General features: G+C 38.0%; 1 protein-coding gene across 1 annotated transcript in view; it reads left to right on the top strand.

Annotated features, from left to right (window-relative positions):
* Window positions 1-960: 960 nt before the first annotated feature.
* Window positions 961-23,362, top strand: part of LOC141915433 (dynein axonemal heavy chain 6-like) — a 28,317-nt gene continuing 5,915 nt past the window's right edge. Inside the window, exons 1-65 of the mRNA XM_074806958.1 lie at window positions 961-1,272; window positions 1,353-1,495; window positions 1,584-1,636; window positions 2,099-2,320; window positions 2,795-2,910; window positions 3,102-3,296; window positions 3,492-3,667; window positions 3,755-4,022; window positions 4,098-4,257; window positions 4,336-4,541; window positions 4,746-4,858; window positions 4,926-5,037; window positions 5,185-5,374; window positions 5,702-5,855; window positions 5,976-6,094; window positions 6,174-6,346; window positions 6,505-6,681; window positions 6,874-7,047; window positions 7,208-7,426; window positions 7,744-8,018; window positions 8,395-8,624; window positions 9,062-9,252; window positions 9,525-9,764; window positions 9,849-9,970; window positions 10,043-10,214; window positions 10,310-10,533; window positions 10,765-10,839; window positions 10,920-11,007; window positions 11,082-11,332; window positions 11,624-11,855; window positions 11,941-11,994; window positions 12,079-12,230; window positions 12,316-12,384; window positions 12,472-12,738; window positions 12,818-12,995; window positions 13,075-13,299; window positions 13,647-13,850; window positions 14,084-14,371; window positions 14,747-15,002; window positions 15,238-15,406; window positions 15,487-15,722; window positions 16,008-16,271; window positions 16,345-16,524; window positions 16,609-16,919; window positions 17,000-17,088; window positions 17,278-17,497; window positions 17,618-17,788; window positions 18,019-18,276; window positions 18,685-18,882; window positions 18,962-19,123; window positions 19,264-19,467; window positions 19,648-19,829; window positions 19,915-20,149; window positions 20,227-20,321; window positions 20,404-20,563; window positions 20,732-20,863; window positions 20,948-21,043; window positions 21,130-21,270; window positions 21,448-21,663; window positions 21,741-21,859; window positions 21,935-22,046; window positions 22,125-22,246; window positions 22,331-22,460; window positions 22,578-22,829; window positions 23,124-23,330. Coding sequence (XP_074663059.1) covers window positions 961-1,272; window positions 1,353-1,495; window positions 1,584-1,636; window positions 2,099-2,320; window positions 2,795-2,910; window positions 3,102-3,296; window positions 3,492-3,667; window positions 3,755-4,022; window positions 4,098-4,257; window positions 4,336-4,541; window positions 4,746-4,858; window positions 4,926-5,037; window positions 5,185-5,374; window positions 5,702-5,855; window positions 5,976-6,094; window positions 6,174-6,346; window positions 6,505-6,681; window positions 6,874-7,047; window positions 7,208-7,426; window positions 7,744-8,018; window positions 8,395-8,624; window positions 9,062-9,252; window positions 9,525-9,764; window positions 9,849-9,970; window positions 10,043-10,214; window positions 10,310-10,533; window positions 10,765-10,839; window positions 10,920-11,007; window positions 11,082-11,332; window positions 11,624-11,855; window positions 11,941-11,994; window positions 12,079-12,230; window positions 12,316-12,384; window positions 12,472-12,738; window positions 12,818-12,995; window positions 13,075-13,299; window positions 13,647-13,850; window positions 14,084-14,371; window positions 14,747-15,002; window positions 15,238-15,406; window positions 15,487-15,722; window positions 16,008-16,271; window positions 16,345-16,524; window positions 16,609-16,919; window positions 17,000-17,088; window positions 17,278-17,497; window positions 17,618-17,788; window positions 18,019-18,276; window positions 18,685-18,882; window positions 18,962-19,123; window positions 19,264-19,467; window positions 19,648-19,829; window positions 19,915-20,149; window positions 20,227-20,321; window positions 20,404-20,563; window positions 20,732-20,863; window positions 20,948-21,043; window positions 21,130-21,270; window positions 21,448-21,663; window positions 21,741-21,859; window positions 21,935-22,046; window positions 22,125-22,246; window positions 22,331-22,460; window positions 22,578-22,829; window positions 23,124-23,330 — 11,736 coding nt within the window. The remainder of the gene's footprint in view (window positions 1,273-1,352; window positions 1,496-1,583; window positions 1,637-2,098; window positions 2,321-2,794; window positions 2,911-3,101; window positions 3,297-3,491; window positions 3,668-3,754; window positions 4,023-4,097; window positions 4,258-4,335; window positions 4,542-4,745; window positions 4,859-4,925; window positions 5,038-5,184; window positions 5,375-5,701; window positions 5,856-5,975; window positions 6,095-6,173; window positions 6,347-6,504; window positions 6,682-6,873; window positions 7,048-7,207; window positions 7,427-7,743; window positions 8,019-8,394; window positions 8,625-9,061; window positions 9,253-9,524; window positions 9,765-9,848; window positions 9,971-10,042; window positions 10,215-10,309; window positions 10,534-10,764; window positions 10,840-10,919; window positions 11,008-11,081; window positions 11,333-11,623; window positions 11,856-11,940; window positions 11,995-12,078; window positions 12,231-12,315; window positions 12,385-12,471; window positions 12,739-12,817; window positions 12,996-13,074; window positions 13,300-13,646; window positions 13,851-14,083; window positions 14,372-14,746; window positions 15,003-15,237; window positions 15,407-15,486; window positions 15,723-16,007; window positions 16,272-16,344; window positions 16,525-16,608; window positions 16,920-16,999; window positions 17,089-17,277; window positions 17,498-17,617; window positions 17,789-18,018; window positions 18,277-18,684; window positions 18,883-18,961; window positions 19,124-19,263; window positions 19,468-19,647; window positions 19,830-19,914; window positions 20,150-20,226; window positions 20,322-20,403; window positions 20,564-20,731; window positions 20,864-20,947; window positions 21,044-21,129; window positions 21,271-21,447; window positions 21,664-21,740; window positions 21,860-21,934; window positions 22,047-22,124; window positions 22,247-22,330; window positions 22,461-22,577; window positions 22,830-23,123; window positions 23,331-23,362) is intronic.

The following is a 23,362-nucleotide window of genomic DNA, read 5'->3' as shown; positions in this document are numbered from 1 at the left end:
TCCCACACTTCGAATTTAAAATTATTATGAGATAACTTATTAGAATGAAACCACAACGTTTCGGCTGGAGCCATCCAAGTGGAATGATTCCACCTGATGATGGCTGTTTGTCAACAGCCGAACGGGCAAGTTCTGGAAATTCTTCTGCAGAATGACTCATGAAAAACGGCATCATCGCGCATCGCGACAACAGTATACGGAGACGTCATGTGTCCGCTAGTACCCAGTCCGTGATACCCAGGGCCAGGGCGTACTCTTTTATGACCTCCGAAGTCTCCGTCCGAAATCTCCGGTTGGCTCCACACAAAATCCGAATCACACCACCTCCGGCGACAGAAAGGAGGTTTCGGAGACTCCAAAAAGTCACGTGACCAATAAAAGAGTACGATTGGAGGCAAACGGATTCTCCGATCTGATTGATAAAAGAGTTCGCCCTTGGGGTATCAGCGACTGGGTATGAGCGGACACTTGTAAAGTACATATGAATCTCCGTCGCGAGGACGAAAGTGTTCCCTGGCACGCGAGAGAAGTGTTCCCTGGCACGCGAGGGAAGTGATGATCTAAGCCGCGTTTTACCTACGTCTATCACTAACGTAAACAACTGTCTGGCATCATTTGCTGACATTTACATCATGTTTTTGTTCATTTATTAACAATTTACGGATATGTGAAAGAGGAGAGTTGCATATATTAAATGTAACTATGAGTTCTGATAGATAGTATTCGGGGTAGGGGAAACAGGGTTGAGAAAACCGGTGAAATTTCATCTTCAATTCAAAAACAATTCTAATTCAACTCCAATTAAAGGAAGATTTTATTGACAGTACTCGCTGCAGGTGACAGTTGGGATGACATTTTATTCAAAATACTGGCCAGTAAAAATAAGAATTAGCTTAACCGACCCCACAATTGTTAAATATTTTTCCATCTCTTTTTAGTTAGGACAAAAACCAAAAAAAAATGTCGACATCGGGTAGGAGTGTTCCACCCCCGGGGACTCCGTCGTCCACTGTAGGGCCGCTATCATCGAGTAGGACGAGTTCAGCTGTTAGATACGCGCCGGAATCTCTGCTATCATCACCTGTATTAGACAATCAATTACTCACTCCTAATAATATAGACATTAATAAGAAAAATTCCCCTAGAGTTCAATTCTTACAAACACCAGAATCGATAACATCTTCAGAATGTCGAGGACAGGAATTAATAAATCGTTTAATTCATCGACCAATGTTCATTCCTAAACTAAACGGTATAGGGGATACATTACAGGTAAGCACAGGTAATGCAGATTCACTTTAATTCCTACAAAAACAAACCCATATTCATTCATTGCGCAATCCTAATTTTAGCCACATCCACCGTCTGGAAAGGGTAACACTACAGCTTTCCGTACGACAATGTTAAGGAAAGATTTTACTCTGCGGAAAAAAGAAATTCGTCGTCATCCAACTGAGAGACGAGCCAGTGATCAATCTATTCTTACAGTGCACAGGTGTGGTCGCAATAAATTCGCCAATCAATCAATTTATTCCAGTGTTCAAATGTTTTAAGCTAAAACTAAAATATTTTTGTTTTGTCAGGTTACATAAAACTGCTTCCAACCAAGCGGTATCAACTAAATTCACCAGCAAAGGTGAGTTATGCAGGGAGGTGCGAGTAAACCTCCCGGGGTTAGGCTATGACTAATAGCATTAGCCTGAGATTTTCACTATAATCTTGACGGCTGTAGTTTGCACTTAGGAATTAAGTTATGAGATATATATATCAATAGGATTGATGAGATCAAAAAGATGTTTGTGTTATTAGATGGAAAAACTGAAACAATTCAACAGGAAAAGTTATTGATATCAAGAATGATAGAGCAGAAATATACATAGATAGGATAAACTAATAAAACTTGAGAAAAGATGAGAGAAAAGGTCATCACTTAAAACAAAACACAATCTAAAGATGATAGTAGTGTACCATGATATGGATAGATGGCGTTATATATTTGGCTATAAATCTAATTTCTATCTGATTTATTCAGAGATATGCGCTTAATGAATATGCTCTAGGCGATTTTTCTTTTAATAAATTTCACGTATAATTTCAGATAAATTGCCAGCCATCGTCACTCGTGATGAGACGCAAACAATTCAATTTGAACATCATCATCCCAGACGTGAATCCACTACTGGGAATTTAAAACGTTCTCTGTCTGCCTCCACTCTAACCTCGAGTAAACGACCTCATTCATCTATTCCTATCGTCACACACGGACAAGACCCTTCTATTGTTCTGACTTATCTCAAAACAAATATCTACGATGACACGGGTAAGCCTACAATAGTTAGATTAATTGTAGTGTAAAGCAAGATGGTATATTTTAAAGGTGTCAGTCCCACTTACCATGGAACTGGATTCTGTTTCATATTTCCTCAAAAACTTAATTCTTTTTTTTTCAAATGCTGGATAAATATTATTAATATTCAAATAAGTGTATCTCATTTGGTTTGTAATAGATTGCAAAAGATGGATCGGTATGTAGCTATATGGTAACTGGGTGGTCACTTACTTGGAAATCGGGGAAATTTCTTTTCTTTAGCACAGTCAGGGAATAGTTAGAGTCAGGGAAAAAACAATGTGAATGTCAGGGAAAGTGGCCACCCTGTGTAATGATGTTTTTAATGTCGTTGAATGTAGTTGCTCTATCTCTGTGTTCACTGTATTCGCACTCACTGTGTGTACCAGTAGATATAATACTATAATACTTCAAACACATATCTGATATTTTTGTTAATGATTCTAGTTCCAGAAAACGATGACCCGATTTGGCATCTGCATGAAATGCGATCTCGTCTCGGTTGGAAGACTGAGTTACCTCGACACGGTCCAAACTCGCGCAAACTCTTAGATAAATTACTTGTAGAAGACGGATTCGAGGTCGATTCAAAGAATAATGATGATGAGAAGGATGATCTAGATGAAGATGAAAATGAAGAGGTAAATTCATATTGTTCATTTTTCACTAGCCTATAGACCTTATTCACATGTATATTGATATTGTATTATAATGTACATTGTAGGGAAAAGGTGATGTCATAAGTCCTCGAAAGAAATCAATCCCATCCAGTGAAGTGAAAGTTGAACAAATTAAATTAGAAGATGGTGGAGATTTTGTCTATTGTCTACCCGTCAATCGTTTTGACCACGCCCCTCGGTACAACCCCTATCATCTACAGGTGGTTTCCGTGAATGAAGCTCGTTTGTCCGATATGTATTGGACGATCAGTGCTTCGTATGTTACTAGGGTAAGCATCTCAGAGTATCGGTGAATTTTCACAAATTCATCCGAACTCAAAGAATCCTACTTCAAAAAGATAATGATTTCATGAATGTTTATGATTAAAATTCATCCAATATCTTAAAATGCTTGTCAGAATGTTTGAAGTGATTATAAGTATCTCTTCGTACTGTTTAAATGTGAAGTTGATTTGTTGTTGTAGTGTAGTCAGAATGCTGATGGAGAATCATCTATAACTACCCCGGCGATACAATGGCTGTGGGAACGTCGATTGTTCGATATGATTTACGACGTACCCGTTTTCGAGAAATCGAAAATACGTAAAATGTTCTTCTTGTGGAAAGCGGCGGTTCGACATCAGAAAAAACAACAGAGTTTGTAAGTTACAAATCACCTTGGATCAGTGGAACTAAAGGAACTGTTATCTGGGATACTTTTTCTTACACGCGTATTTATCTATTATAGAGTAGTGATGAAGAAACAGTTGTTTTGCGCTAATGAAATATTACAAGGTTGTTTAATGCACATACGCGCGTTATGTGAATCAGCGTGCGGTAGTTTAAGAGGAGAGGGAACGGCAGATTCAGCAGTCAGTCTGTTCACTTTGAATAAAGATGTTACGTTGACTCTGACGGAATTCATTTCATTAGAATCTGCACAATGCGAGAAATCTCTTCAACAACTTCGTAATTTACAGAATGTTATCGTTTCTCTAGTTTGGGAAACTTGCGCTGTAAGTTTGACTATTCTTTGTCTATGCATTTCTTCGATGGATTCCTTGTAACGATGTTCTCTTCTGCGTTTTTAGACTGTAGCCGAAATGGAAGGAATAACGCACGGAATTCGACCGGAATCTCCGACTAAACCGACCGCGACGCCTGAGAAAAAACCGAGTAAACTGAAAACAAAAACAGTCATGACGAAATATGGTAAAATGACGATGGTCGATAAACCAGTGGAAAAAAATAGTAAGTGAATCTCTGTGAAGTGATGAATCGGAGAACAATTTATCGAGATCTCACAACAAAACGATATTTTATTTTTAGAAGGTAAACCATCTTACGCTCAGCTCGCCGAATGGCGTAAGATCTTAAAACGACTGTCGGAATTTTTGAAAGCCGTCGATCTTCAAGTGTTGGAATTGTTACGTCGTTTAGTGTATACCGCCGTGCGTAGTTTCCTCGGATACGTAATAGCGTCCTTTCAAACGGGCGAACGACTCGAGGCAGAGGAGGAAGAAAATTCTGAAACTGTAAGATACGTCTTAATTCAATAATTATTCTGATTTCTAAACATCAGGATCAAGTTCCACAGTCCCGTGAATTAGATTTGACTCATTAAAGCACTGATTTTAACTCAAGTAAAATCTAACTCACAGCGGAGGAACTTGATCCTGAGTTCAGAATTTTAACTCACTACTCAGATTATTGACTGTGTTTGTAATATCTGTATTCAGTTTGTCGATGAAGATGATTCTGACTTTGATTCTTCGAGTTTCTTCAACAAATCATTTTCTCGCAGCACAATGGCGACTATGACTACAAAAACTGATGCTTCATTCTTCAAAAAGTGAGATTTGTTTTGTCAGCAGTTTCTAGAAATAGACATGCACATACATTATGCATTATATTTTCAGACCGCCAACATTATTGATAAAAAAGAAAGAAGAGACACCTCAAGGCTATCAGATTCCTCACTTTGATTTCGACACGAAAGAGGAAGAAAATAAAGTCATTGATGCAGATGAGGTGAATTAGCAGCTAAAAACCATCTTCAATTATCATTCATGAAAAAAATCAAACCATTGATGACGACAATAGTCAAAACTTCACGGTTTAAAGTTTAACTGGATTAAGATGTTGTAAAGATTCTGGATTGATTGTTGGTTGTTTCAGATTCTCGAAGAGATTCGTAAACGTGATGAAGTGATTGAGATTCCTGAACCGATATTCTCGCTAGAATTCATCCTGAACGTTCCTCCGTTGACAAAACCGGCTGAAACTCGTAAACGATCGGTGGCGAGTGTCACAAAATCTGTTACATTCAAACAACAGGACGATTCTGTAAATACACATCAAAAACAAGGTATGGTAAATAATTGTGAAAATCAAAGCATTTCTTTCAACTCTCGGGGTCCTTAATGATCATGAAATTCCAGATTTATTTTCTCTGCAATTCTGTCTCTTTTCATGTAAAATCAGGGAATTTGAATTTTTGGTGTCTTGTTGTTCTTGTCAGTGACTAGTGCCACATTGATCCTCTTGATAAGATATTAAGAGAGGATATTTTATAATTTAATCAGGGAATTTTGGTCAAGGGTCGGGGAAATCTTGGCAGTATCAGAGAATTTTGGATACCTTGATCCTTGTAAGAACCCAGGCATCTGTTAATACTGATCTGGTTTGATTATAGATGCAGAATCAGATGCTGATGATGTAGACGACAAAAACGATGAGAATAATGAGGATAAAAAGGAAGCAATAACTGATGATGAAGAGGAAGAAATCATTGAGGAAGAAGTTGTGAAGGGAGAAGGAGGAAATTTTGCTTATCCTGACAAAACATTGTTAGTGATCTGAGCCCAATTCCAGAGTTCTCAGTCAAATTTGAAATCATTCATTTTCAATAAGTTTAACTCTGGAATCAAACTGAGGAATCGAACTTAAATTGTTTTCTTTCTTTACAGGAAAGTAGTGACTAAAAGTGAAGCCGCACCGGCGAAACCAGAATGTCTGTTATCGCCATCAGGGGATGAATTTAGAGACGGTATAAAAACTGTTATCTCTGAGTTTGAACAAACTGTCAGTACGTATGAGTACCAGGTATACCCATTACCGAACATAAATTATACATTTATCTATAAATGTTGATTGTTTATTTGTAGGTAAAATCGGTTCGTTGTTAAGAGAACCGCGATTAAAGCCGTTTTATTCGCCGCCGGTGTTCGTCGTACAACTCAGCGATGCTAATGACGACAGTAATTCTAGTAATCAGCGTCCGTGGCCCGATGTCGAATCATTATTCGGTGATGACGTCGATTATCAAAAGATCATAGAGGTAAAATACTTCCATTAACCAGCTTCCTTTCAAAGATCACTACTCATCAACAATGAGCTTACTGACTACTTCCCTGGTGTACTCACAATTTCAATTGAAATCATGAAATAAATTAATAGTTTTAAATACTTCAGCAAATAATTGAAACCTTCATTTAGGAAATAATGGAATATTTGGACGAAACATTGGAAGTGATAGAAGATTACAGTACAGACTATAATCAGTACTGTACGATGGTTGATAAAGCGAGACGTGTAAATGTTGAAGAGTCAATGAGTAAAAAAGTCTGGACTCCGGAAGAATTTCATCAAGTTCTAGCCACTCATACTGAACAGGTATGAATTACATGTGGTTTGAGTGAAATTCATTTTGAAGTAATCTGGCCCCAGGGTCATGACCATGTCCAAAAGTGGTCTCAATTCTTACGACTGGAGTTGAGGCTGCAGAACTAAATGGTCTGAGACTAGTCTTAAATCTAAGCCATTGCTGTGCAAATGGCCCCTGATATTTTAATCTTTCTCGTTCAGGTGAATCAAATGAATCGAATGAGAATCACTCGACGAATCTTCATGAATCAAATCAACGTAGAGAAATTCTGCACATCTTGTTTACCGTACCCTAAGTCAGTACTGAACGCTATACATGATAAACTACCGGTGATTGCTAATAGAAGAAATGAAGATCTACTCGCAATCATAAAGGTATTTATAGACAATTCACAGGTGAATCCAGCGCCTCTTTGTCGAGAAGGGTATAATTTTATCGAAAATAATCAAAGAAAGTTTCAATTTTGCCCCTGGAATAAAAACAGAGATTCAGAGTTAGACATTTTCTGATCAATGTTGATGTATTTGATTTCAGGGCGCGCTGAAGAAGTTGGATCATTTTCCGACAACGGTCGAAGAATTTGTCGATCATCTGTCATTTCTGGGTAAAATGCAATCGGAGCAACCGGCGCTGGAGAAAGAATTTCAAATCGTTACGAAGTTGTTCACGATTTCTCGTGATTTCGATGTTAAAATCGACCCGGAAGATTACGCCTTCTATCAAACTCTCGCTCCCAGTTTCCAACATTTAAAGGTAGATAGTGATTCGACATTAAAACAAGGTTCTTATAGATCAGTGAAATCAGGGAATTCTGAATCTTCTTAAAAATAAGGGAAAAATCCGGGAATTAGAATGTTCGGTGTCTTGTTGTTCTTGTGTGTGATAAGTGGCACCTCTTATTAAGAAACAGCCCCTACTGAGGATATGTTATAATCTCATCAGAGAAGTTTTGGCCAAGGCTCAGGGAAATATCAGGGAATTTTGGATAACTTGATCTGTAAGAACCATGTTACCTCCATTTATATCTTAAGTTCGATATTTTCATTTACCCGGCACTTGTTGCTCTTCAGACGACTATTCTTTTCTGCGACGCGAAGAAAGATGAAAATATTCGTAAATTCAGCAACGATCTCGATACTTTGATCACTGATATTCGATTCAATATCATCGAATTGAAGAATAAAGTTCTCGATCCCGAATTGTTGAATCACGAAACTATGGCGATGGTAGCGTTAGAAAACGTACGCTATTTACAAGACGAGGTTCACACGTTAGCGTTGAAAATACGCAGCTACGGGAATTATCAGGAACGATTCGGGAGTTCAATGAGAGGAGGAAAGTTTGAGTAAGTACTATTCTTACTCTATTCTACTCTTCTAAAACTAAACTGCCAACCAAGAAAACTTTCATTTCTTGAAACCTGGATCCAGTTCCACTGTTGTGATATTAACTCTAAAGTATACGTTAGACTAGAGTCAATTTGAACCCGAGGACTGTAGAACTGAGTGAAACTAACAGAGAATAAACTACCAACCCGGAAAACTTTCATTTCTCGAAACCTGGATCCAGTTCCACTGTTGTGGTATAAGATTTAATTCTAAAGTTTACATTTGACTAGAGTCAATTTGAACTCAAGGACTGTAGAACTGAGTGATGATTTATTTATAGTTATTCAGTATATTTATACAGTATTTATGATTGAATATATTTCTATTCTAAAGGGATTTCGTCGCGAGTAAAAAAGATGATACAATCAGCGCTCAAAGCGTCCAATCGGAAATATCCGAGGTAGAACGCGATCTTACGTTGAGACGGTTACTATGGGAATCTATGGATGAATTCGGTACATTGTTAGACGAATGGACGGAGACTGCATTCGATTCGTTGAATGTCGAGAATTTGCAGAAAAGCGTCGGTCGATTTACGCAAACTGTTTACATGCTCGAGAAAGGTAACGACTCATCAATTCCTTAAAAACTCCTAAACAGAAACTCCTTTAAAACTCCTTCAATTTTGAGAAATAGGAAGCTTACATACTTCAGACGTTGTACAGTCCTAATTTAGTACAGTTAGAAGCAGAATCTTTTTGTTACCCTTTCAAGTGGATACCAAGTTTAGTATTATCAAGGATAAATATTTGCTTATGATATCACCAAATTACTGTTCTACTGAAATAAATAGTACCGATTTAGAAGGAGTCTTCTGTAATTGGGATATGAAAGTGATGCAGACGCTTCCTCGAAATATGAAATGTTCTCCTTAAAAACTCTTTGAAAACTCCTTATATCCAGGAATGACTGATCTGTAGAGACCCTGGATCATCTGAGAAGAACATTCCTAGATTCACTGGTAGATGTTTAAATGAATCTATGTCTGTCTGTTTATCAGGTCTTCCTCATAACGAAGTTCTACCGAAGTTAAAAACGAACGTGATAGATTTCAAACAAGGAATGCCGGTCATAACGAGCTTGCGTAATCCGTCGCTTAAAATGAGACACTGGCAAGTGATTGAAAAGATCATCGGTAAAGCAATCGCTCGGGATAAAACATTCACTCTGGGAAATCTGCTCGATATGAAGGTTAATATCATACCCCATATAGTTCCTACCATTCATGAATATATGTAAATGTAGATCTTACGTAGAGATACCAGATAATTCAAAATCTATAGAAGCAAAAACAGTACAAATCTCATTTTCTAATGAGTAATATATATTTATTATAGCGAACGTTTTTGGGAGTTACATTATCCCCTCTTCAGGCATAGCGCAAGAGATTAAATTTACAAATCCATAGTATTTATATAGAATAAGAATAGAATAATACATGTAAATGTATTTCGTATATTCAGATATTTCAACACAAAGATAAGATTCAAGATATATCGACCACAGCCAGTAATGAAGCTACGTTGGAAATTATGCTGCAGAAGGTTCAGGATTTATGGCAAAGTACGGATTTCCGTTTGATTCCGCATCAAGGTCGCGATACATCGATCATCGCTGGAGCTGAAGATTTGATGGCGCAATTGGAAGAAAGCCAAGTAACCATAGGAACAATACGTGGTTCGCGCTACGTTACACCGATCAAGGTTCGATTTTGAAAATATTCTTCTTGTTTTTGTCGAAGTTTCGATACATGTAATACGTATATTAGTGTGTATATCATCCATTAGGGGGCGGTAGAAGATTGGGAACGTCGCCTGGCGTTGTTTTCACGTACGTTAGACGAATGGATGACTTGTCAAAGAAACTGGCTTTATCTCGAACAGATATTCTCAACACCGGATATTCAGAGGTAAAATATCGAAATATGATCATATTCTCAAAATATCACGATAATCATCTGATATTATCTATTCGTATTTAGGCAGCTGCCGACTGAGTCTAAAATGTTCAGTCAAATCGATCGTCATTGGAAGGATATAATGAGACGAACGGAAGATCGTCCGAACGCTTTAAAATCAGCGACGTCTCCGGGAGTTTTAGAGATGTTGCAATCGAACAACGCGAACCTTGAGAAAATACAGAAATGTTTAGAGGTATCTTATATCATAACAGATAAAATCTACTTCTCTCTATACATCTCGGAATCAAGTATGTGATTGATTGAAAAATGTGTTGTTTTTATCGTCAGGATTATTTGGAAACGAAGCGTATCGTGTTTCCGAGGTTTTATTTCCTCAGTAACGATGATCTGTTGGATATTCTCGCTCAGTCTAAAGATCCTGATGCCGTGCAGCCTCATCTCGATAAGTGTTTCGGCAATATCAAATCACTGGAAATCAAACGCGAGGCGCGTCTGCCTCCGACTGTGGTTACTATGACGTCTGCTGAAGGTGAAACCGTTACGATGCCAAAGTAAGTCGAAGGAAATGAGTCTTATAGGGATCTGACAGATCAAGGAAATTAGAGAATTCTGGATTTATTAGGAAATTCAGGGAAATTTCTTGTTGTTTTTTTGTTGATGAGTGGCAGGGTATTTTTGGTCAAGGGTCAGGGAAATATCAGGGAATTTCGGATTCCTTAATCAGTAAAAACCCTGCCTTTGCAAACATTATTGACATTGACAATTCAAATTTATGTTTATAGGAATGTTAGAGCTAGGGGGCCTGTAGAGCAATGGTTAGGTAGTGTGGAAAATGGAATGTTTGATACTGTGAAAAGGTAACGAAATTCTCCTCATTTTAATCTTTCATTCTTACAGCAGATCATACAGTTATTTTATTCATTATTTGTAATGTTAGGCACTTGAAGGCTGGTTTATCTGACTGGCAGGGGCGGGATTTATCGGATTGGGTCGTCAATCATCCAGGACAAGTGGTTCTGACAGTGGTAAGTTATTATTCTACGCCGTGTATGTTGTTATGAATACAGATATAGATCACTCTACGACTCGCATCTTTCAGAATCAAATTGTGTTCACTAAAGACGTTGATGAATCATTTGAAGAACCAAATCCTCGCACGGCTTTGATCAAAGTGAAAGATAGAATGATAGAGAGTTTGAAGAAGTTAGCCGGTTTAGTCGTGACGCCGTTACAACCTCACCTCAGACACAGCGTTGAAGCCATGTTGATAATCAACGTTCACAATCGCGACGTGCTGAACGACATGATCGAAAATAAAATCAGAAAACGAGATGATTTTGAATGGTCCAGGTATGATTCCTTTACACGTACAGTAGACTTGATTGCCTCAGATTATCGCGTGCTCCAGAAAATATATTACAAATTGTCTCCAATTCATCGTAATAATACATATCCCTGCTCCGACTGCCCTGGAATTTGCGTACCTTTGAGATGATTTATTGGTCCCACGAGATCCGAGACATATTTTTCCACTCATTCATAATTAAGACACTAAACTTACAACTTTCTGAAGAAATAATGATAACTTGTATAATTATCAGTATGACAAAATTTGTTTAAAATGTGAAATTCATTTTGCAGACAATTACGTTATGAATGGGACAATCAGAATAATAACTGTAACGTATTACAGTCTAACGCTGTGTTTGTTTACGGTTATGAATATTTGGGATGTTCTCCACGACTCGTAATGACTCCTTTAACCGATCGATGTTATTTGACTCTTACCGGAGCACTGCATCTGAATCTCGGCGGTTCGCCTGCCGGACCAGCTGGAACCGGTAAAACTGAAACTGTCAAAGATTTAGCAAAGGTCTGTTTAATTGCGGAACGATCTACATTTATGTACGATACATGTATCATGTATAAGTTTTGAATTATGTATTTTCGTATTTCAGGCTATGGGAAAACAATGTGTTGTATTTAACTGTTCGGAAGGTTTAGATTTTAAGGTTCGTCACAGTTTTAAACACTTATTTCTTTATTCTCATTTGTATTTTCATAGTTCTATTTTGTACTGTGTATTTTTCTATTAGATGCTCGGTAAATTCTTCGCCGGATTATCACAGTCTGGCAGTTGGTGTTGTTTCGATGAGTTTAATCGGATCGATCTGGAAGTTTTGTCAGTCGTTGCACAGCAAATTTACACCATTAAAACTGCTAAAGATGTTGGTGGTACAAATCAGAGGTAAATAAGCTGTTTTACCCCATAAACTGAATATTTAAGAAGATGTTTTCTTTGAATTTATGGTTAAAATGATGCTCTTTTATAGGTTTTTGTTTGAAGGACGTGAAATCAAATTGAATCCAACGTGTGGTTTCTTTATAACTATGAATCCTACGTAAGTAAACCGTGGAAAGTCTGTTGAGTGAAATAAATTCACAATTTTAGAGATTTATGACACGTTGCTTCCTATAATGTTTTATAGTTACGCGGGTCGAGTGGAACTCCCTGATAATCTGAAATCATTATTCCGTCCCGTCGCTATGATGGTCCCTGATTACACATTAATCGCTGAGATAATGCTGTTCTCTGAAGGTTTCACGGGAGCGAAATCTTTATCGAGGAAAATGGTGAATTTATATCAACTAGCGAGCAAACAGTTATCACAACAGGATCATTACGATTTCGGAATGAGAGCGATCAAATCAGTGTTAGTAATGGCCGGACAGCGAAAGAGATTCGCTCAAATGGGGTAAATATATAACATTCATAAACTGTGATTCAATCTGTCATGTGAATTTAACATATTTGGTCTGTTTTCTCATTTAAAGGGAACAGGGAAATGTGAGAGAAATTTCTGAGGAAGAAGAAAGTCACATTCTCATCCATGCTCTGCGCGATGCTAATTTACCGAAATTCCTGGCTGAAGATGTTCCGCTATTTGAGAGTATTTTAGCGGATCTGTTTCCGGGTGTTACCCCGCCACAGCAGGACTTCGGTATTATCGAGGTAACTTCATTCGAAACCTGTTGATTTTTCATCGTACATCAATCAATAGATAATAATTCCGTTGTTGAATTGTTTGTAGAAAGCGATTCATAAATCGATCGAAGATCAGAATCTACAGAATTGGCCGAGTCAGATTGAAAGGGTTAAACAACTGTACAGTCAGATACTCGTACGTCACGGCGTAATGCTCGTCGGTCCAACAGGGGGCGGTAAAACCACCGTACGATCAATCCTACAGAAAGCTTTAGTTCTCATGCCTTCAATTAATGTTACTGTCAATGATGAAGGCGAAAAGGAATTTGTGGTGAGTGCATTATAGATTGTTATGGACCCAGTTGTTCAGTCGTGACAAAATGCGGTCTTAAATCTTAAGACTGATCTTAAGTTGATTGATTGGCTTTAGAACAAAGATGGTCTTAGAAATCTAAGTTATGACTGGCCCCTGGTATTAAATCAGTAAACCTGTTGACTGATAGTACTTGTAAAGTTAACTTGATTATATAAAAATGCTTCCGCTACAAGTACATGGAAATTTCCTTTAGTACTACCAGTAAAGTTAACCTAAAAAGTACTGCAGTCTTCCTGTTTACTGATTGTTATTGTAATTGTAATTATGGAATAGTTTATCAACCAAACTAAACTTGATTACAGATGAATCGTTCTAAAAGGGGTCAAGTTGAAGTTTTTACCGTGAATCCGAAATGTGTCAAACTCGGGAAACTGTTCGGTGAAACTGATCCGAATACGTTCGAATGGTCAGATGGATTGATCGCTATGGCGACGAGGAAATTCGCGAAAGACGAGACGTCCGCACCTGATGAAAGAACGTCAACAGGAATGACCGTTACTTCAGAGGTGAATTCAAAATTCAAATTTTTGTATTTGATCCAAAATCTAGTTTTTTTGGATAATATAAAATCCCTCACTAGGAAAGAAAAATAGATGACTATTAGGATATAGTGAAAAGGTTGAATAAAACTACTAGCTCAAGGAAACATTTTGGACTCTTCTAAGAGAAGGGGGGTTTTGATGTAATCGTTTAAAATGTTTATCTAGTTTTTGATTGTTGATATATCTAATATTGAAAGGCATCTGGTAATCGATCGGCGAGTATCGCAGAAGCATTCCCCGAGATGGTGAACTCTACGGAAATGATCGACGCTATTCCGACTAACTGGAAGTGGTTAGTTTTAGACGGACCGGTCGATACTCTGTGGGTAGAGAATCTAAACACGGTTCTCGATGATACGAAGACTTTGTGTTTAGCGAACGGCGAACGAATTTCGTTAACGTCGAGAATGAGGCTGATGTTTGAAGTTGATAATCTTTCACAAGCAAGTCCGGCAACTATCAGTCGATGTGCTATGGTTTACATGGTAAGCACTAACAGCCTAAAATGATTGTTAATAACGGGGTGGCCACTGACCTGGAAAACCTGGAAAACTTAATCAGTACGCGATTCAATGAAAAATGAATGAATGTTACATTTTAAAACCTAGAAATTCCACAGATAAACTCAGAGGATCTTGTGTTATAACATGGAAAACCCAGGGGTTTTGTAAGTTGGTGGAAAGTGAATAAAATTCCTATTTATTTATTTGTTCGTTCCAGAAATAGATTACAAAAATTTTTACAATGACTTGTAATACATGAAGTTGTAATATGTTACAGGAGTTTCAGAAAAAGTAAAGTTTAACTGAAACCTGACGAAAATTGTCTTTAACTGTAATCACTGTTATATCTATATTTAGGACCCGGTAGATTTAGGTTGGAGGCCGTACGTGAAAACCTGGTTACAGAGATTACCTAAAGATATTCCAACAGCCGCATTGGATCACGTGATAGCATTGTTCGAACACAGTATCGATCGCGGGTTGAATTTCGTTCGTAAACGATGGAAATTCCAACACGTTCCGGCACCAGAAATGAGTTTAATCAGCACGCTGTGTAACATACTTACTGCTTTCTTTGATTTCCTCATCAAACATCGCGGATTTGGACAACAAGGTATTTTAACAATATCATTTCATATTAAGACTCAAAGCCACTGTGTATGAATTTAGAAGACATGTTTTCATCTCTAAGAGAGTCTTTGAAATTTCTTTTTTAATCTTCTGAATCATATATGGTGATTTTGATCTTATTATCTATTCTCCACATCTGAGTGAACGGGCTCTTCTGCTATCCTCTGATCTTTTGACTGATTTATTGTAATATCTTAAATTTGATATATTTCATGCAGAAGTTGAAAAGAAAGATTTGACAGCAGCAGCAGCAGCAGCAGCAGCTGCAACAGTGAGCGCTAGCGACGATAAACAGGGTAAAACTAAACGCAGTAAAGCTCAGAAAAAACAGACAAAACTCCGTCCAGATTTGGAAACAATCGCGGATAACGCGATGTCTTCAAAGAGGTGATTCACATCTATAATACAAACACTAACTGTAGCTGATGTGTTGTATGTTTTACTGTAATGTTTGTTTTTATTCATAGCAATGAGAAGAAATATTATCTACAGAGGAATCCGACACAGTTAACTACGATGGTTGGTAAACTGTTTGTATTCGCGTATGTTTGGAGTATTGGAGGTAATTTAAAGCGAGCCGATGAACAGGACGATGATCTGTCGCACTCGAAGAAAACAGTCGATCAAACTGATCATCTCTTCGATATAACTACTGACTTCGATAATATGGTCAGAGAAATGTTCGACATCGAGCCACCACTCGGTAAGTTTTACAGATTATGATCAGTAACTCAATGTCTTATATTGTATTGAGTTTTTATGGTAGTCTGAATACCAGAATCTTATAGGTTCCCCCTAGTCCCCCATGCTTGAGGCTAGTTACTAGACTAAGGATTCAGACTAGTTAGAGAGTTTCTTGTGGTTTTGATTTCTCATTTTAAATCACTTCCCCAAATTCCTCAAATTTTCAAATACCGATGAATCTGTCATGTTCATTAGTTAGCGGTCTCTAACCTTTTGCCTCGCCTTCTCTATCTCTGTTGTGTAGGAGTGAGGTTACCTGCTGGAAATCGTACGGTATTCAGTTATTTCATCGATATGCAGTCCGGTAATTTCGTGCCGTGGGATTCACTAGTACCGAGTACTCAGTCTCTGATCGATAAAGGGCAGACGATCACTATCGGTGATACGATGAGTTCGACGAACAAAGATAAAACAAGTGAAAATGAAATCGTGCCGACTGTCGATACAATCAGATATTCATTCCTAACTGCATTACTTTTACTCAACAAGAACCCGGTCCTCTATACAGGTATAGTATTTACTGTTTTATTGATCACTTCAATCTGTGATGTACGTGACATGTTGAAATCGTTCGTTTTTAGGTGATTCCGGTGTCGGAAAATCTGGAATTATTCTCGACACGTTGAAATTACTGGCTAAAGATGGAGCCACGGGTACGAAAAGCGGAACGATTCTCGGAGATGTTTTTCATTTCACCGATAGAAACAGAGCTCTTCTGGATAATATCACAAATCTATCTAAATTAGGAGAGGAAAAACCAGGTAAAACACTACAAGCTTTATTAGAAAAAAAGATGGGTATTTCAACGCTGAATTCTTTCTGAATGAGTATTTTGTTGATTTCAGAGGATGCAGAAAAGAGTTTAGATATTCTGTTAGGAAGCGCGAAGCCTAAAACAAGTGCTGGTATAATCTATACGACCCTACAGTTCAGCGCTCAGACCAGTGCCTCCAGAACTCAAGCTCAAATTATTCATAAACTTATCAAAAAGAGTAAAGACGTTATGGCCGGTCCTAAAAATCGAAAAGTTGTCGTATTTGTGGATGATTTGAATATGCCGGCTCAGGAGCAGTACGGAGCTCAACCACCGCTCGAGTTACTCAGACAGTTCTTAGATCTCGGTGGTTTCTATGACACCAAGAAACTACAATGGAAGGTACCGTGATAGAAACCGTAACATCGGGCTAAAAGAAAAAGAGATTTTTCTAAAACGCATCCTCATTTGCATAATTTCAGTCGATTCATGATGTAACGGTTGTGTCTGCCTGTGGTCCACCAGGTGGCGGTAGAAACGCTGTCAGTCCTCGACTTCTGAAACATTTCTGGTAAGTTTTTCACTTTCATAAACCTGCAATCAGAGTTCACTGTTTATCTAAGCATGTTGATGGTAGTCGCCACATTTATTCGTGCTCATATCTGTTACAGAAACTTCACACATTTAACATTCAGCATGATATTTTTGTTTTAAGTTTTCTATATGTACTGCATGTTGCCTTATTGCATGTGTATTACAGTATGTTAGCATTACCACAGCCATCAACCAGATCACTGCAACATATATATCAAGTTCAACTAGGTCGATTCTTCCAAGAAGGCGATTTCATGCCGGAAGTTCGCGAGAGTTTATTTTCACTAGTTTCGGCTAGCATCGCCACCTATATGCGAATGTGCACGATGATGAAACCGACCCCGGCTAAGTCACATTACACATTTAATATTCGTGATCTTTCAAAGGTTTGTTTCCGCTTGATATAGTTTTCAAGATACGTTACATAGTGCTGTTGAAGTTTGTCTGATGGGGGTTGATTGATTGTGGATCGTGTTATTAATGACGTGAAATGTCTATTTTTCTAGGTCGTACACGGATTGTTTCAAGCTGATGAGACAATTATAGTGAATAAAGATAACTGCGCTCAGTTATTAGCTAATGAAGCAACTCGAGTATTCCATGATCGGTTGATCTGTCACGAGGACAGATCTGTGTTCTATAAAATACTCTCAGACAACCTGCACGATTACTTCAAGGTGAGTTGCGAGAAAATTTGATGCTTTAGTAGGCACTAGTAGGCCTATAAACTGCCAGGGTCCCTACGACTCCTTGATTCCTTTAAAATCTTATATAGGATTCTAGTGTAATTGGGATATGAAAGTGATGCAGATAATTCCTCGAAATTTTTAATTTCCTCCTTGAAAACTCCTTATCTCCAGGAATTACTGATCTGTGGGGCTGCTGATTGTTGATCGTTTAATTCTAGGTTCGCTGGAGTGCGGAGAAGTTGATGAACGAACCGGTCGAGTTCGGGGATTTCATGGACGAGAACGAGACCGGCAGCGTGAGAATCTATCGACCAATCACCGATCAGAGGAAATTAGCTCAAACGATGGAAGAAATTTACATGCGTCAGAATACAGGAAACACTCAGGCTTCACAGATGGTGTTCTTCAAGGAAGCAGTTGAACATACAATACGCGCTGCTCGTGTATTCAGACAACCTGGAGGACATATGTTACTAGTACGTCTAGCCAATAAGTATATTTTCAGACAGGCATAGTGGTGACCAAGTGGTCTTTCATCTACTGCCTTCATAGGTTCAAAAACTTGTGGCAGCCTTAGAGTTTCTTGGTCAAACGTTCTTTTCTGGGAATGAGAATCCTTAAACCTGGTAATTGAACGCTCAGTGGAGGATGTAAAAAGTAGCCAATAAGTCATTTCTTCTTATCCGATCTCAAAAAGCAGTGGCTCATTGAGATAAGACATGAATGCTGTTGCATTCACTGCTGAGTGACAAGTTGGTTGGAATCCTGCTGGCTGCTTACATTGTGTGACAATGCTTCCATTAGGGTCAGTCTTGGTAAACCAAGTAAAACAAAACAAGAAAAAATTCTCTGGTTTTCATGTTGATTGTATTTATTGTTTATAGGTTGGTATGGATGGTACAGGTAAATCCACTACTGTACGTTTAGCATGTCACGTAGCTAACGCTGAACTCTATACTCTAACACTAACTCGAGGCTACAGTCTACAGGATTTCAGAGATGATCTGAAAGAAGTTTATAAATTAGCCGGAGTTCAAGGACAAAACACCGTTTTCCTACTCACTGATAGCGATATTGTGAAGGTAAAACCTGACTTTGATAATTTCAGACATAATTTCTCGTGGCGTAATCCAGATTTTAAGTGTTATTTCTGTTTTTTAGGAATCGTTTCTAGAAGATATAAACTGTATACTGAATTCTGGCGAAGTTCCGGATTTATTCGATAATGAAGAATTAGATGGAATCGCCATAAATCTAAAATCAGCCGCTGCTCAAGAGGAAATACCCGACACTAGAGAGGCTGTTTATCAATTCTTTATTCAGGTATGAATACGCTGGAACAACTACAGAACTGGGTTCTCCTGACTTTTACTCATTTTCATGCACATAGTTCTTCAGACTCCGTGATTCTGGCTCTTAAAGTCAAAACTATAATTATATGATTATTTTACCGTGATTTGTAGAGGGTAAAGAAATGTTTACACGTAGTTTTAACGATGAGTCCGGCTGGTTCAAAGTTCCGTCAACATTGTCGCATGAATCCATCATTAATCAACTGCTGTACTATTGATTGGTACGACGAATGGGATGAGAAAGCTATGTTAAGCGTTGCGCAAGTTTACTTTCAAAATGCGCACTTTATTTCTGAACCGGGACAAGATATACAGGTAAATTCTATACATCTAGACTTTGAAAAATGTAATAACTAGAATATGGGAACACAAATCACTGCTATTGAATTTGTTCTAAGATCAAATCATTGTTGTTCACCAATCCATTTTTTCGAGTTTTATTGATTTCTTGGGTCTTCCAACTCCAATTCCAACTCTAAATGTTTTCTCTTTCAGGAATTAAAGACCAGTGTTTCTAATGCATGCGTCAAGATTCACTCGAGTGTCACTCACGCTACAACTCAATATTGGCAAGAAATGAGAAGGAAGTATTACCTAACACCGAGTAGTTATATGGAGCTGATTAAGATGTACGCCCGCATGTTGGAGGATAACAAAACAGAATTCATAAACAATCGGTATAGTTTACTATTTACGCAATCTGAAATTCTGCATTCTTAAAGTACCAGGGTGGATTTGTTATATCGTGTTTATCGATGACAGAGATCGATTGTTGGGAGGATTGAACAAATTATCGGAAGCAAATCTACTGGTCGGTACGATGCAGGACGAGTTGGTGACATTGGGTCCGAAGATCGAAGAAAAAGCTAAAGAAACCGAGGTTTTATTAGAGCAATTAGAAAAGGATCAAGAAGCCGTTGAACAAGTGAAAACTATCGTCGAACACGAGAGAGAAATAATGCAGAAAGAAACAGCTTTAGTTCAGAATTACGCTGATGTAAGATTCCTGTTTGTTTTCACACTGAATTCTGTCACTGTAAACATCGTCATGTTTGATTTGTGATATTTTCGCAGGAATGTCAGCGAGATTTAGCCTCAGTATTACCAGCCCTACAGACGGCTATTGATGCACTAGATGCTCTTAATAAATCCGATGTCGCTGAAATCAGGTCAGTTTAAATCTAGCCATATATATCCAGCACTTTTTCTCAATTTTTCTTCAGTTTTTATCTCTTTTATTTCTTTTTACAGAGTTTATCAAGCACCTCCGAATGCTATAAAGATGGTGATGTCAGCAGTGGCTATTTTACTGCAAGAAAAACCAGATTGGTCGACGGCTAAACGTTTATTGGGCGACGCAAGTTTCCTCAAACAACTGATTCAATTCGATAAAAACAATCTCCCAGAAAAGGTAAATTCGTCATGGACACAATGCAGAAGTTCTTTCCCAAATGGATATCAGAATGCTGGGCACATATTGTAGCCATTTGCTATCAGCAGTCCTCTATAATCTCACAGGTTATGAGTGAATATTCGATAAAACCATTAGTTTATTTCTTCAACGTATTATTTATTTCAGGTGTTCCATAAATTGAAGAAATATACGAGTCATCCCGATTTCAACCCTGAAATCATTGGTAAAGTCTCTCGCGCTTGTCAATCAATTTGTTTGTGGGTTCTGGCTTTAGAACATTATAATCAAGTTCACAAGGTAATCATCTAATATACTGACACATTATAGATAACTATTAGCAGATAATAATCATTAAACACGCTGTATTTCTATTCATTATAGATGGTTAGACCAAAACAGAAACGAGTAGCAGAAGCAAAGGAAGCATTAGGTCTGGCTCAGACAAATTTGGTGCAGAAAGAAGCAAGTCTCAATAAGGTAAACTTGGGGCATGCATCATTACAGGATCATCTCAAACGCCTTCTATTCAGTATACTGTATATGCATCTATTCTCTCCCTTTAGATTCAAGAACATTTGAAAATGTTACAACAACAATATCAGGATTCAGTGAATCAGAGGGAAGCATTGAAAGAAAGAAAAGTAATAACGGCTTTAAGACTGCAGAGAGCATCGATACTGATTACAGCTCTATCCGGAGAGAAGGTGATTTCAATTCTCTGAGATCAAGAGTTCATTTTCAACTAGTGAAACTGTAGATAGAGTCAATTATAACCAACTAAAATTGGGTCCAGATATTATGAAAGATTTCAAAATTTGACTCACGACATTGGATCAGCCACCAAACAGATATAATCAATTATCTATTTATTTTGTGCACAGGATCGCTGGAAGGAAATGGCTGACAGTTTAGATTTCCGTTTGAAAGGTTTAGTCGGGGATACCCTCGTATCGGCCGCTGCTGTCGCGTATATCGGCGCATTCACCGCTAAATATCGTAAAGATTTAATTCAACAATGGGTTCAGTTGTGTCGCACGATGGCGATTCCGATTTCCGATGAGTACGATCTCGTGAGGAGTATCGTCGATGCTAATCAGGTATCAGTCATATACAATAATCTATATCAATACATTGAATACCTGTTAATGATCGATATTGCGGTTGTTTTTGATAGGTTTTGAAATGGCAAACTGAAGCTCTACCGAGTGATGCTCATTCAACTGAGAATGCTGTAATCGTAAAGAAAAGTCGCAAATGGCCACTGTTGATAGATCCCCAGGGTCAAGCTGTTATGTAAGTAAAAAACTGCGTATGTCTGCGATCTGTGGTATTGATGCTGAATTAAATGTTGTTTTGTGTAATCCTCAGATGGATCACGAAAATGGAGGGAGCAAAATTAAAGATCGTTCAAGCATCTGATCCGATTTATATGAGAACAATGGAAAGAGCGATTAGAGTTGGCGAACCAGTTTTACTACAGGTAATATCTAATTATTCTTCAAATTAGCGAAACTAACTGTTAGAAATGACCTCACTGTATTCTGTGTTGTTTTTCTAGAATGTAACTGAAACTTTGGATCCTTCTTTAAAATCAATTCTACTACAAGAAACTTTCATACGCGGAGGACACAAAATTATCAAACTCGGTGATACAGAGATCGAATATAACGATCAATTCAGGTAACTATTTACCACCTATTTTAATACTGTTTTCATGTTTATTTCACTAAAAACCTGACCGTGCGTTTTATCACCTATTTGTAGGTTATATATGACGACATCAATGGGTAACCCTCACTATCTTCCTGCTGTCTGTATTCAAGTTACACTCATTAACTTCACCGTCACATTTGACGGACTTCAAGAACAACTGCTTTCAAGTGTTGTTAGACAGGTCAGTTTGAGCTCCCATTGTTACACCGGTATATGAATGCGTATGACCTTCCAGTGGTTTTGAATTAAGATGTGAAACTGTATTAAATTGATGATAGCTTTTCGTGATGAATTTCAGGAGAAACCTGAACTTGAAATAGAGAGAAGTGAATTATTAGGAAGTATCGCGAACGATCGCACGGTTATACGAGAAATGGAAGATAAAACGTTGGGTTTGTTGAATAAAAGCGATGGTAACATACTGGACGATCAGGATTTAGTCGATACGTTACAGACGAGTAAAGTGATGTCTCGTGAAATCTCGAGTCGAGTCTCGAGATCAGAGGAAACTGAACGTAATCTCAACACTGCCAGACAGAGATATTTACCGGTAAGTTTCACAGAAGATCGCTGAATTTCATTCAAAGGAACAAAGACCCAGTTACACAATTATGAGTCAAGATTTGACTCAAGGGTTAATTAAACCCCTTGTTTCATTCCCGGCAGGTGTGGCCAGTTGTAATGGACACCAAAAATTAGGATAATATCAAATCAATCAAATAGATAAGAGGGACAATTCCCTATTTTAAGATAAAAAAAACATTAATCTTAAGTCAAAGATCAAACCAACAACTGTGGAACTGTATCCTGGGTTTGTTTGATGAATGGTTGGTGTATATTTCAGGTGGCCACACGAGGTGCGACGCTGTATTTTGTAATCGCTGATCTCGCCCACGTTGACGTCATGTATCAGTTCTCGTTGGACTGGTTCCAGACGTTATTCGTCGAATGCATCAACAGCGTCAATTATATCGAATCGACGCCCTCTAGTGCCGCGTCGGCGAAACGACTAAGCGGAATCATCCGTCGACCGAACAGTAAAGACAGTTCGGTTTCCACGACGACTACGACTAATAAAGATGA

The sequence above is a fragment of the Tubulanus polymorphus genome, chromosome 1 (assembly GCF_964204645.1).
Source record: "Tubulanus polymorphus chromosome 1, tnTubPoly1.2, whole genome shotgun sequence".
NCBI lineage: Eukaryota > Metazoa > Nemertea > Palaeonemertea > Tubulaniformes > Tubulanidae > Tubulanus > Tubulanus polymorphus.
The sequence above is the reverse complement of the archived record's forward strand: the minus strand, read 5'-3'. Positions and strand labels throughout refer to the sequence as shown.